A 14,906-nucleotide genomic window follows, 5' to 3' on the forward strand; every position below is an offset into this window, starting at 1 on the left:
TTCAAAGTGTATTTTTCTCAAAAGTGTTTTTCAAAAAAATTGTTTCGGAGATAAATTACTTTTATCTGTTTCTCCAAAATTGTTTCTGCTTCTCTTCAAAATCACTTTTTTTTCCTTCCAAACGCTTGGCCAAACACATCAACGTTGAAAAAAAAGTGCTTCTAAGATTGGAGAAGCTTGGCCAAATAGGCTATTCAACTTTTGGGCAGGGGCGGATGCCAAGAGTTAGCAGCGGGTTCAATTGAACCCATAACTTTTGACGCGGAGTAAAAAATTATGTGTAAAAATTCCTTAAAATTGTAAAAATAATAGATATGAACCCATAACTTTAAAAATATAATGGTTTCAATGCTAAAAACTTTATAGCTGAACCCATAGTTTAAATCCTGGATCCGCTTCTGTTTATGGGTTCTGAATCTTGAAAAGACGACTTAAAGTACTAACAATTGGATTAAAAATTTAATATTTGTACATTTTTAATAAATTTCTTAACACAATGGTTCGACCGAAGCTGTACCCGGGCTTCTAGCTCCGACCCGAATGTAATGATGGATATAACATCATGCACCCATGATAGAAAAAGAAGAGGTCTCCAATCCCTGTATAGAGACTGAGTGAAATTCAAAAATAGTCAGATTTATAAGTAATAATTTAAAAATAGCTACAGTTTTAAAAGTAATCGATATTTAGCCATTTTTGCATGTAAAGATAAATTTGAACAAAAATACTGTTCAAAATTCAGAAAATATTCCAACATAATATGTTGGAGTTCGAATTTTTTACATGTGAACTTCCAATATAACATGCTGGAATTTTATAATGTGTCGGGGTTCCAATATAATATATTATATAGGTGCTCTAATCTCCGGTATATTATGCTGGAACTCGATACGTGAAATTAAGCAACCACATATTCGTTAAAGCTACCTTTTTGGCCCCAAGATCCCAACCTTAAATAAACTACCGTTTTAGACGTTTCTCTTTCCGTAATTCTCTCTCTTATCACAAATTTTCTTTCCTTAATCAAAACTAACTCCCAAAAGCCTTTAAAAAGCAAATATAATAACAATAGATAAACGTTCAAATTTTTTTTCTTTATTTACTATTTTCCTTCTTATTAAAAGAAAATCAAACTTCCTGAAGTGTTTACAACATCTTTAGGGTTGTTCTAATCATCAAGAAAAACCACCCCTTGATTCCTATTTTTTAGTACTTTTGTTTAATCATATATTATAAGGGGTTGGTTTGTTATTGATGGTTAGATCTTTTTTTCTGTTTTTTTTTTTGAATTTTCTTTAATATATTCATATCTGTTTGATTATTTGTTTATTTAATTTATCAACATGAGTGATGAAAAGAAGTACATTACGGCTGAGGAGTTAAAGAAACATAATAAGCAAGATGATTTGTGGATTTCAATTCAAGGGAAAGTTTATAATGTGACAGATTGGGTGAAAGAACATCCTGGTGGTGATATTCCTATTCGTAGTTTGGCTGGACAAGAAGCAACTGATGCATTCATTGCTTTTCATCCAGGTACGACCCGTTCTGTGAGTTTAATTGAACCTACTACTTTCAACTCGAATTATATATACATAAATATATCATTTTATATCGGTGGCGGAGCTATAATTGATGAATGGATTCAATTGAATTCCCTTCGTGGAAAAATTGTACTGTGGAATTAATAGGGCAACAACAACAAAAACCAGTGTAATCTCGTATAATCTCACAAGTGGGGTCTGAGGGCAATTAATAGGGCAAAAACAAATTTTTGTGTATACATATAAACTTTTGAATCCTCTTGACATAAGAGAATTTTTCATTTTAGTTGCAAAAGATAGTTCAAAAGTTGTTTTAGGTCGTAGGTCGAATTTCTTGAATCCCTTTACTAGATTTCTCGCTCTGTCACTGTATTGAGGGAAATCTACACAGTACAAGTGCCCCCAAAATAGTAGCCGTCAAATGTATATTTTTGTATATTAATGTATAATATACAGGGGCAAAGCTATGTGTGGCCAAGGGTGGTCAAATATTACTTGTTATTGCTTAGACGAATCCACTCTGAACACCGTTGTATAGCCCGACAAAGGGTGTTTGAAATCTGAACACCCTTATAATATACATATTTTACACATAACCAGTATATATTTTTGTATATTTGACTAGCGGCTCTAATTATTTTAGACGAACCGGCTAAATATGTTGAAGCCCATGTCTTGAACCACTGACTCTAGATTCTGAATTCGCCTCTACAGGTACTGCTTGGAAATATCTTGACAAATTCTTTACTGGATATTATCTTCAAGATTACCAAGTTTCAGAGGTGTCTAAAGATTACAGGAAACTCTGTTCTGAATTTGCAAAAGCTGGAATGTTTGAAAAGAAAGGACATGGGGTGATTTACTCCTTATGTTTTGTGACATTGTTACTAACAATGAGTTTCTCTGGTGTTCTTTTGAGTAACAATTTCTGGATTCACATGTTTTCTGGTGCACTATTGGGACTTTCTTGGATGCAAATCTCTTACTTAGGTCATGATTCTGGGCATTACTTAATCATGACAACTCGCGGATTCAACAAATTAGCACAGATTCTTACTGGCAACTGTCTCACTGGAATTAGCATTGCTTGGTGGAAATGGACTCATAACGCGCACCATGTCGCGTGCAATAGTCTTGATCATGACCCTGATCTTCAACATTTGCCAGTTTTCGCTGTCTCTTCAACGTTTTTCAAATCGTTGAATTCTTACTTTTATGGAAGAGAACTCACATTTGATTCCGCGGCTAAATTTTTCGTGAGTTACCAACATTTTACATACTACCCTATCATGTGTGTAGCAAGAGTGAATCTATTTGTCCAAACATTATTACTATTGTTCTCAAAGAGGAAAGTGCCAGATAGAGGTTTAAACATATTGGGAATTCTTGTTTTTTGGACTTGGTTTCCTCTTCTTGTTAGCACATTGCCTAATTGGACAGAAAGGGTGTTATTTGTGCTAATAAGTTTCTGTGTAACATCACTACAACACATTCAATTCACACTTAACCATTTTGCTGCTGATGTTTATGTTGGACAACCAGAAGGGAATGATTGGTTTGAGAAACAAACAAGTGGAACGATCGATATCGCGTGTTCTTCTTGGATGGATTGGTTCTATGGAGGATTGCAATTTCAACTTGAACATCATTTGTTTCCAAGATTGCCTAGATGTCATTTAAGGAAAGTGTCTCCAATTGTTCAAGATTTATGCAAAAAACATAAGTTGCCATATAGGAGTTTGTCATTTTATGAGGCTAATGTTTGGACAATAAGGACTCTTAAAACAGCAGCAATGCAGGCTAGAGGTCTGCTTTGGGAAGCTGTTAATACTCATGGCTAAATTCTGGACATGGAATTTGTTTGTAGTAATAAGTACTATGTTATTAAGTAATGTGTCTATTTTAATTTATGTTGTTGGACTGAAACAGAGAGAAGATGATTGTTGTTTCTTTGTACTTTGTATTTTTAGCTATGTTGATATGGGATTTTGTTTTAAGCACTCCTTAGATCTTTTTTTTTTTTGGTTTCCCACCTGGTATTCGGTATCCACATTGGAGTCCGACTATGTCCGGATTCGCCTCGCGTAGGGCCCCATTCGAGGGGAAACGCTCCCTACCAAGAATTTTTCCATACCCAGAGCTCGAACCCGAGACCTCTGGTTAAGGGAGGAGCAGTCTCATCCACTGCACCAAATATATGCAAAATGGATTGGTATAGTTTATCTTGGTACATAATATAGATAGTCTGTATCTCCTCTGGATTTGTTTTATCTTTCTTGTTCATATATCAGAAATTGCTCAGATTGTATGTTCTTTGATAATATAAGTGAACGTTTCTCCATGCAGGTAAGTATTAATAGTATTCTCGGACTTTTATATTCTTATATTTTTATTATTACATGTTACTTTGTTTTGCTTCGGTTATCTCTTATTATCTCGCTATTGTTATTGCCTCTTTATCCATGACTTTCACATTATCGTATTTTTTTTAATACGGTTGCGACTTTGCTTTTCTTGAGCCAAGGGTCTATTGGAAACAACCTCTCTATTTTCACAAAGGGAACCCCACTTATGGAATTACGCTATGTTTATTATTGTTATTCTTAATTATAGTACGTTGTTGTTGTTGTTGTTGTTATTTTAAGTATTTTTACACTTATTTTAAGCACCTTTTAAAATTACAAAACATTGAAGAAAAAGCTAAAACACTGGTTTAACTAGCTTAAAAGCCTATCCAAACACCCTTTAAGTGATTTGTCGAAAACGTTACAATATATCGGGTGAAGTGCACCAGTAGCCACTTTTAAGCCTACTATTTAAAATATATCCACAATTTACAATATATTTAAGAATTAGCCAATTCACTCAAATTATGGATTAAGTATCTTAAATTTTTGTATTAATTTTTAAGCTACTAATTTGGAATTTAGGACTTAGTGTCCTAAATTTTTGAGCTGCTAATTTGAATTTCGGAACCACTAAAAGAAATTTCAAATGAGTCCTACAATAATGTTGATTAGACATTTGAGTGTTCCATATTTCAATTTCATCCACCAATTGGAACCCATAATTTCAATTATCCAATCCAAACAAAAACTTATCCAAATTCCCTCCTTTATTTCCCTCCCTCTCACTCTCAGAATAAGATTTTTCAGCAACCAAACAAAATCCCATCTCTCTCGAATATTCGCATACAATTTTTACTAAAATGTTCAATTTCAATTTCTCAATTCTCTAATTTTGACGTGTTACATGGCGACTCTCTTACCGTCGCCGGACATTTCCTCGTTCTCCGCCGGTCGCCGTCAGTCCAGTATATATTCCGGCATAAACCTTAGAAATGTAAGGAAACTCGCTATTCCAAACGGCGGAAACGGTGTCGTTAATGCGCCGTTGAAGGTTAGTACGATGTCGTCTACGAAACTGGATGAGGAGGAAGAGCAGAAGCGGAATTACTATCTGAATACGGGTTACGCTATTCGGATTCTCAGAGAAGAGTTTCCTGCGCTTTTTTATAAAGAGCTAAACTTTGATATCTACAGGTTAGAATTCTCTTTAGAAAACATCAAACTTTCTACTTTGATGCTACGGCAATTACTTGTACATGTAATTGTTGTTGCTCTAGCTTTCTTAGTTGAGATTTAATAAAAGTCTGATATTATTGTAGTTCAATTTTGACCTCACAGTCATAGATGTAAATGGACGAGGTAAACCTAAAATCACATAAGATAAGTTGCTTCTTAACACTTACAATCTCTCGAAGTCCATGTGATTTTTTTTAATAACCATGGTGTTCGGGCCAGCTTATGCGTACCTCGATTAATTTTACGGGTACCTTACCTTTCACCAACAACAGTTACCAGGTAACTCTATCCACCGAGGCTTGGATAGATGGGAAATTCCATGTGAATTTAAGGAACAACAGAACATAATAAAAGCAAAAGATCCATATCTGTGATGCCAACTAGTTTGTATATAGGTGTAGCTGTATCAGCACACTTATATTAGGTCCAGTATTAATATTTGTACGGGACTCTATTCAGTTTGTCTAGTGGTTTGTAGGTCAATCTAGGAATAAGGTGAGATTGGTGATCCTCTAGCTTTAGATAATCAAGACAAATATTTAGTACGGGAATGAAACAAGCTCAAATAAAGCGGAATGAAAATAAAGGATTCTTATGGCCTAAGAATTAGCATATAGTTTGTGTTTTGTAAAGCTGTTTTGCATGTGCTTCTCATGCTCTCCTTGGTTCCGGGAGTATACCAATATGTCATCGGTGAAAACAATGACTAGTATGTTGAGGAATGGTTTGAAAACACTATTCATAAGGTCAATGGGATTGAGATGCAGTTGTTGCTGCTATTGTTTTTGTTATTATTGTGATATAATATTTCTGTTTGTTGATGGTTTTCTTCTCTCTCTACAGGGATGATATAGTGTTCAAAGATCCCCTCAACACTTTTACTGGCATTGAGAACTATAAATTGATCTTTTGGGCTTTACGATTCCATGGCAGGATGTTCTTTAGGGCTTTGTGGATGGATATTGTTAGTGTATGGCAGCCTGTAGAAGGCATGATAATGGTTCGATGGACTGTTCATGGCATTCCCCGTGTTCCATGGGAGAGTCGTGGTCGATTTGATGGCACTTCAGAGTATAAACTAGACAAAGATGGGAAGATTTATGAGCACCGTGTTCACAACATTGCGCTGAATGGACCCCCAAAATTCCATGTACTCGCTGTGCAGGAATTAATTGGATATATCGGCTGTCCCTCCACACCAAAGCCGACTTTCTTTGAGATCTCGTTCCATCCCCTGGATAACATTATGCCAGTGGAGAAATTTGCCGAGTTCAGACTTCACCTTGGTTCAATTTTAGCCTCCGTTAAAAGAGATGAGGAGGAAGAATAATTGCAAAAAAAGCATTGTGACAAAGTGCTAAAAGTTTTGATGAATCTTGGCGCTGGTTTCCAGAATTGCACCTGTGCTCTACATATTTACAACAACAACAACAACAACATACCCAGTATTATCCCACACCGTAGGGTGCTCTACGTATTTATACATAACTTTCAAGGTCAGCTCAATGTATCTGGAGTTCACTCTAGTCTCTCTGGGTTCTAATTCTCATCTGAACTCCTGCTACTGGCTTGAGTTTGAAAATTTTACAGCTGTAAATTTTTGTACAGTATATCTTACTACTGAGTTTGCAGTTATTCCCTAGCTGAATATGTTCTCCACAACTTGTAATGAAATAATTCCTTGCATAGAAGTTGTGATATCCAACACATAAAATAGTTTTGGAGAATTTACAGTTCTGCTATTTGTTCTGATCTATTCTGACACTTCTTGTTTAGAACTCTATGACATCCTGCAATCATTTTCTTTCTCAGAAGATATTTCATTGGTAGTAGGTTGAGCTTGAAGATTATACAACTAGCCGTTCGAACAATATTCGATTGAAGTTGGAAAAAATGAGTATCTGAAGTTGAAGTTTGAAAGAGTATTTGGAAGCTAAGTTGTGTTTGGCTTGAATTTCACTTGGAAATAAAGTTAAACTTTTGCGAGTGAAAGAATTATTTTACTTGAAATATTCCTCAAACCAGTTTTTTCAACTTCAAATTCTCTATTTCAAGTTGAAGTTGAAGCCTTGTACCAAAGGCACCTAATATATGGTTGTGTTTATCATGACTTGACAATGCTGATTAAACATGAATTTTCTACAGTTAGCAAATTATGGAGTAGAACTATAATGTTCTATATTATGTCATGTCTGTGATAGAACCTAAAAAACAAACTTTTTCGTAATCCTGTATGCCTACAACATTGTTACAAGGTTTTCCACTGTGCAACTTAAAGAAAATTAGTAAGTACTCAATTTCATGCAATTCACTTTCTTTTTAAAATTTTCCCAAAAAGAACGATACTTTCATTATCTACAAGTACCGATGGATAACCAGTGTTTGCAGATAGTGAAGTTCATTATTTGAAAATACTAATATGATATTTGACGCCCCAACGAGCCCTTAAAGTTAAACGCGTGGGACAGCCCAGTGCACCTAGCTCCCGTTAGGTACAAGGTCCTGAGAAGGGCCGGATCACAAGGGTCTATTGTGTTGGGATAAAAAATAATCTCGCCCGGGAATAATATCCACATCAAATAATAATAACACAAGAGAGTAACAATAACACCAAATATTTTAGCGGGATAAAATACAATACTCGAGTAGAGCAATATTACCACTATAATATTACAACTCAGTAGTGTCAAGAGACTACTACAACTTTGAAAGAAATAACACTCTTTATTTAAAACACATCACTACAATATTACTACCACTCACTAGTTATCTCACAGACCACAATCTGTGGATTACTCTCACTGCTTTATGTTTCTCTCGTTATTTTGGTGTGTATCAAAAGAGAAATGGAGCCTGCTCTTTATAGAAGATCAGAATGGTTTATTCACTGTAATTTGCAGTGCAAATTACCATCGGTCAAAACATGTGTTTGTGACTTTTGCAATTTGGCAACTTTTTTTAGTCGCCCAACTTGGAAAATCTTTCCAGCCACCCTATTTGTCTTCTGCAACTTTTTCATCTTTTTTATGGGTCGTACAAATCTCTCCCTTAATTTTGATTTTTCTTCTTTATTCCAATTCTGGATCTCAATCTTTGAAAATCTTCAAATTTGAGAGGCTTTGTGAAGATATCTGAAACTTGATCATGAGACTTCACATATTTGAGCCCGACTTCCTTCTTGGCAATGCACTCTCTGATGAAATGATACCTTGTATCTATATGCTTGCTTCGATCACGATACACCGGATTCTTAGCCAAATAGCATGACAGATATATGATGTTGCTGCTATATATTCGGTTTCACAAGTCGAGAGAGTAACAATGGACTATTTCTTTGAACTCCAAGAAATAACAGAATCACTCAAGAAAAATACAAATCCAGTTGTACTTTTTCTATCATCAATATCTCTCGCATAATCACTGTCACACCTCCTTTTTCGCCCGCGCCGCCCGCGAAGGGGCACGAAAGGGAGTTTTTTCCAATTAAAGGTCAATCGAATCGGGATTTATTTATTTATTTCAGAGTCGCCACTTGGGAGATATATGGTGTCCCAAGTCACCGATTGAATCCCGAATCGAGGAAAATATTCGACTTTCCAAATAAAGTCTGCGAACCAGAAATTCTAAGTAAGGAATTCTGTTGACCCGAGGGAAGGTCTTAGGAACCCCCGAATCCCGTGGTTCTAGCACGGTCGCTTAAACTGTTGTAATGGCTAGATATCTGATTTTAATACATATTATAATTTATGTGCTTTTATCAACTTTAAACCGCTTTTATTATTATTATTTTTAGAATTGCAACGTCGTGAAAATGCGTTTCGAACCACATCGCAATCAATGCACCAATGGTTGTTGACAAGTTTTGACTCCGTTGAGATTTGGATTTGGGTCGCATAAATGCGCACCCGAGTTTAGGGATGTAGTATTATTAAAATCGTGCCTAAAGAATCTAACGCTTTATTACTTTGGAGAAGGCCGTGAAATTTGCTAAACGGCCCAACTCGAAATCTAAGTATTCAATTAAACATTTATTAAGGGCCCCGCAATTTGTGCGTTTTATTGGGCGAGGCTCATCTCATTTATTTTAAAAGGACAATCCTAAAATGCCTACATTTTTCTCTATTAAATTTGTCTCTACAAAATGAAAGAGAAAATGTCTTAATTTATTTACATGCTTGAGTTGTTATAGTTGGGTTTCGAATATGATTCATAAAATCTGAAAATGATGCAATCAGGACAGTCCGTTGCCAATGCGGACCCAGACCCAACGTGTATGGCATAAAACTGGACCTGGGTCATCTTATTCATATGTTACTACCTAGTTACATTATACTAGACATGTTCACAGTTTGTCAAATTAAAAAAAAACTTGGCAATCTAATTTTAATCCTAGACCATTTACATGCTGAAATTGACCAATAGTATTTAACTAAACAATATTCCTACAAGTTCCGAAATGGTCTATTCGTTTAATGAACTAATTATTGAATGTTTTAAGAATAGTCTAAATCAGCTAACATGGCTTTTGAGACATGATAATCATCCAACAATAACGAATTAACTAGACAGAGTTACTACACCATTTATTTATTTTTTAGGCAATACATAGATAGTTCGTCCGTTAAACTATCGTCAGATGTTCCACTATATATATTAAACAGCTACATGATTCTGATTAGAGTAAGCTAAATAATTTATATATACAAATAAAATTCAGAATATAATTAAAATAAATTCAGAACTTCAACTCTTCATTTCGTATTCATGCTTCATGTTTCAGTTTACAGTAACCAGCGTGTCAGTTGTGTACCTGATATTGGAAGTAAAAGAAAAGGGAGATCAACAGAAATTCAGTAGCATACAACAACAACAACACCCAGCAACGAGAAACCAGTGACAGATTTTAAAATCAAGATAAAAATCCAGAAACACCGACAACAATCAACGGACAGAAGCCAAGGGAATCTTTTCAGATTTGAAAGACTAATTAATGTTCAACCCTTAATTTCTGAATCCATATATCAGAATATTTAGATTGTATATCAGGTGTATACTACTCTCTCTTTTAATTTCCAGAATATTTTAATTTGTATTTTTGGAAGTCTTAATATTTTCGGAATTTTTCTCTCTCTTCAATATTCAGCTCCTCTCTTCTTCTTTTCTTCTTTCCAAGTCCCCTCTATTTATTACCAACTTTCAGCATTTTTAAAATTAAAACCCATTATCTTCCACTCATCCCCTTTTAATCCCACTACCTAATGTTTTGTCTCCCACTACATTAAACAAATACATTATCCCCCTCATTATAACTTGTCCACCATGCCTACATTAAATAATTATATTATTCCCCCATTACATTATGTCTTGTCCCCCACCATGTACTATTTTAATATTATTAAAATATTATTTAATCTTAATGGACAGAGCACTCAAAATAATTAATTGTTCAGATTTTCAATTCCAAAAATACCCCCGACCTTACTGAAATTACCATTTTACCCCTAAAAATACTGCAATTTACCAATCTACCCCCATCAGCTATAACCAATTCACCTGATCAATTCCAACCAAAATACAACAAATATAACCAATTCCTAAACAAATTTTATGAACAAACTCAAACTAAATGATGAACAACAAAGAAACAACAGGAATTATTTTGACTGAACAATATTTTTAAACAACAAAGCCACTTTCAGATTTCAACAACAATTACAAACAAGTATATCCAAATCATTGAGCATCAAATTCAAATTAAACTTAAACAGAACAAATAAACGGATTCAAATCACCAAATTGAATAACCAATTGAACCTCAAACTAAATCTAACAATTTTACAAACAAAGTAAAGGATTCAATTGACTAATACATCTCTATATTAAAACTAAACAAGAACAAATGAATAAAAACAAACTGAAGAAACAATCAAAGTGAAAATAGCGAACAAGAAAAGAATCAAACTTATACTAATTTCGGATCTGAAAATATCAAACAAAATACGGACAAAAAATGAAACTTAAACCAATTAACCGGAAATGAACTACGATGAACTCGAATGAAAACAAATCTGCCCGGAAACAATTATCGCACCAAAATAACTCGACGCCGAAGACGACCACGAACGGACCATCGAAGAAGATGGTCATTTGGTATCGTTTGAAAAATGAAGCAGAAGGCAGCAACAACGGTGAAGCAATAGTAGCTGCTGTACGAAGCAGCAACAGCAACGCAGCTGCTTGTGGTTGGATATCGACGCCATTCTTGGAAATAAAGGAAGAAACATTCTGTTGCACCCATTCCTCAGCATCACGAACAGTGCTAGCCAATGATGTTAACATGTCATTAGGTATTCCAACTATAACCTGAATACCTGACTCATTTCCGACTGCCACATACCTGATATCGACGCTGCTCAACTGGTGGCGGGCAGCAGGCTGGGCGACGAAAATGGTGGTGGGTTCAGCTGGGGGTTGTTTGGGACGATGAGGAAGATGAGGGAGCAGTGATGGCTATGGAGCTCGTGACTGAGCTGTGCGATAAAAAAGAAGAAGAAGTCGCAGCCATGAGAGCTCGAGCTCGAAGAAGATGGCGACGACGAAGGCTGTTGGTTCGACGAAGACGATGACATGATGATGGGCAGCTCGCGCGATGGCTGCTGGAGCTCATCGAAGAAGAAGAGGTAGCGGCCATGACGGACTGGGGTTCGAGGTCGTTCATGGCGCAAGTTCGCGGCGAGGGGTCGTTTGGTCGACAAGGCTGTGTATGTGTGTATGTGTTGTGTATGTGTGTGTGGCATGAGGGGCATGTGTGTGAGGGGGGAGGCAGCCATGGCTGCTAGGGTTTGGGATGAAGTTTGGAGAAGAAGAGAAAGAGAGTGGGGCAGGTAGTGTTTGTTAGGTTTAGGGTTAGGAAAATGCAAGAAAAATGAAAAATGAAGAAAGGGGTTGGGTCTTTGGGGTTATGGACTGGGTCGACCCGGTTTGAAATGGACCGGGTCGTAGGGGAAGGTTGGGTATAGGTGTTTTGGGCCTAGGTTCAAAATTGGAGAAGAGGCCCAATTCCGATTTTCTTTATATTTTTTGCTCTCTTTTCTTCTTTTATTTTTCTTAAACTGAAACTAAATTCTAAAAATCCTTAAATTATCATATAGAACTAAATTAATTTATAAAAGCGCAAATTAACTCCCAATAACAATTAACACACAATTAAATAATAATTACGATAAAATCACACAATTTGGACATTAAATGCTAAAAATGCAACGTACATTATTTTTACGATTTTTTTCTTTCTTGTAAAACAAACTTAATTACTTCTAATTGTGGAATTAAATCCTAAGTGTAAACGCGACATATTGTGTATTTTTTTTATTAATTTACCAAATAAACATGCACAGACAACAATACAAATAATTATCCAAAAATGCCACGAAAATTCAAAAATTGCACACAAAGGAAAATTGTTTTATTTTGAATTTTTTGGGAGTAATTCTCATATAGGGCAAAAATCAAGTGCTCACAGCTGCCCCTCTTTGTCCAAAAACACAAAGAGTTTTCGTGCAAAGATAAAGTGAGCGGATACGAGCGATTTTTGCCCGTTCGAGTACTCCGTGCGAAGTATTTTTTTAAAAGATTTGACCGGACCTTCGCTTCAAAGGTTTCTTACATATTCCTGGCTAAAGGGGAATCAGGTCAATGTAGTTCGGGAAGTTTTTGTAGCTGGGACTACCATGGGACTGCAATGTTACTGCTGTTGCATGCTACTTTTACTGCTTGCTGACCTCCTTATTACACCATGCTTAAAAGAAAAATCAAGAAGCTAGGCTAGACTACGGATTATAAGATCTCATCTATCTTCCATTTGTTCTTGATGCCTTGCTTTCTTGAACACCAGTTTGCTTCATTTTGTTCTGTCCGCTTGAGGATGTGGCTTCTTGCATTATGCTGTGGATCTTTTGTTGTAACCTTCTGTCTTTCGGTGGGTTACGGATTTTAAGACCTGAAATGTAAAGACTGAAAAATATTCCCTTGTTATACAGGTGGACGCCTAATGCGAAAGACCTGAAATGTATTCCCTTGTTATACAGGTGGGCGCCTAATTCTAAAGACATGAAATGTATTCCCTTGTTATACAGGTGGGCGCCTAATGCTAAAGACATGAAATGTATTCCCTTGTTATACAGGTGAGCGCCTAATTCTAAAGACATGAAATGTATTCCCTTGTTATACAGGTGGGCACTTAATTGCTAAAGACATGAAATGTATTCCCTTGTTATACAGGTCGACGCCTAATGCTAAAGACATGAAATGTATTCCCTTGTTATACAGGTGGGCGCCTAATTCTAAAGACATGAAATGTATTCCCTTGTTATACAGGTGGACGCCTAATTGCTAAAGACATGAAATGTATTCCCTTGTTATACAGGTGGACGCCTAATAGTAAAGACATGAAAAGTATTCCCTTGTTATACAGGTGGGCACCTAATTGCTAAAGACATGAAATGTATTCCCTTGTTATACAGGTGGCGCCTAATTGGTAAAGACATGAAATGTATTCCTCTATTATATGGGCGGGCTCCCAACTTCAACCAACAACTTTGAAAAATAAATTGCCACTCTGTTCTTTAGGGGGGCTCCTGAACTCAACAATAACTTTGAAAATAAAATGTTATTCCTTTCTTTAGGGGAGGGGCTCCTGACTGCTACAAAATAGACAAAACAAAGGAAATTTTCTGCCCCAGTTTGCACTAGGAAGATTTGTGAATTGTTAGCAATATTGTAAACCACTTATACTATATGCAATGGTGAGAGTAAACTAACGACTAGGCCAGGATGTGCGTTTCCTATGAGTAAAACCCGAAACTCTGACGAGCAAATGCGTTTGCTAAAAAAATAAAACCTAAATGAACCAAACTAGGAAGTGCGTCTCCTACGAGTAAAACTTGTGTGAACCAAAATCATGAAGTGTGTCTCCTAGTGGTAAACTCTCATTTTTAGGAAGTGCGTCTCCTAAAGCAAAATATAACCCGAAAGACCCAGACTAGCAAGTGCGTCTCCTAGGGGTGAAACTTCAATGATTTAAACTTAGGAAGTGTGTCTCCTACGAATGAACTTAAATGAACCCAACTAGGAAGTGCGTCTCCTAGGAGGAAATCTCAATTTAGGAAGTGCGTCTCCTAAAGCAAAAATATATCCTGAACGACCCAGACTACAAAGTGCATCTCCTAGGGGTGAAACTTCAATGATTCAAACTAGGAAGTGCATCTCCTATGCATGAAAATAAACTTAGGAAGTGCGTCTCCTAGGGGTAAAAATAAACTTAGGAAGTGCGTCTCCTATGGGTAAAACTTTAATGATTTTAAACTAGGAAGTGCATCTCCTATTAATGAAATCTTAATTTAGGAAGTGTGTCTCCTATGCATGAAATTAAACTTAGGAAGTGCGTCTCCTAGGGGTAAAAATAAACTTAGGAAGTGCGTCTCCTATGGGTGAAACTTTAATTTAGAAAATGCGTCTCCTATGCATGAAAATAAACTTATGAAGTGCATCTCCTATGGGTAAAAATAAACTTAGGAAGTGCGTCTCCTAGGGTAAAAATAAACTTAGGAAGTGCGTCTCCTATGGGTGAAATCTTAATTTAGGAAATGTGTCTCCTATGCATGAAGATAAACTTAGGAAGTGCATCTCCTATGGGTAAAAATAAACTTAGGAAGTGCGTCTCCTGGGGTAAAAAATAAATTTAGGAAGTGCGTCTCCTATGGGTGAAATCTTAATTTAG

General features: G+C 36.0%; 2 protein-coding genes across 2 annotated transcripts; both read left to right on the forward strand.

The window, feature by feature from the left end:
• The first annotated feature begins 951 nt into the window (after positions 1 to 951).
• On the forward strand, positions 952 to 3,544 carry LOC104237762 (delta(8)-fatty-acid desaturase-like). The gene is made up of 2 exons (XM_009791984.2): positions 952 to 1,536; positions 2,259 to 3,544. The coding sequence occupies exons 1-2, from the start codon at positions 1,344 to 1,346 to the stop codon at positions 3,383 to 3,385; spliced, it is 1,320 nt and encodes a 439-aa protein (XP_009790286.1). The 5' UTR covers positions 952 to 1,343; the 3' UTR covers positions 3,386 to 3,544.
• Positions 3,545 to 4,706: 1,162 nt separating this feature from the next.
• Positions 4,707 to 6,884, forward strand: LOC104237763 (uncharacterized). Its single transcript, XM_009791985.2, has 2 exons — positions 4,707 to 5,086; positions 5,972 to 6,884. Exons 1-2 carry the CDS (start codon positions 4,797 to 4,799, stop codon positions 6,456 to 6,458), a joined length of 777 nt encoding a protein of 258 aa, XP_009790287.1. The 5' UTR covers positions 4,707 to 4,796; the 3' UTR covers positions 6,459 to 6,884.
• The last annotated feature ends 8,022 nt before the right edge of the window (positions 6,885 to 14,906 follow it).

This window comes from Nicotiana sylvestris, chromosome 5, assembly GCF_000393655.2.
Source record: "Nicotiana sylvestris chromosome 5, ASM39365v2, whole genome shotgun sequence".
Lineage (NCBI taxonomy): Eukaryota > Viridiplantae > Streptophyta > Magnoliopsida > Solanales > Solanaceae > Nicotiana > Nicotiana sylvestris.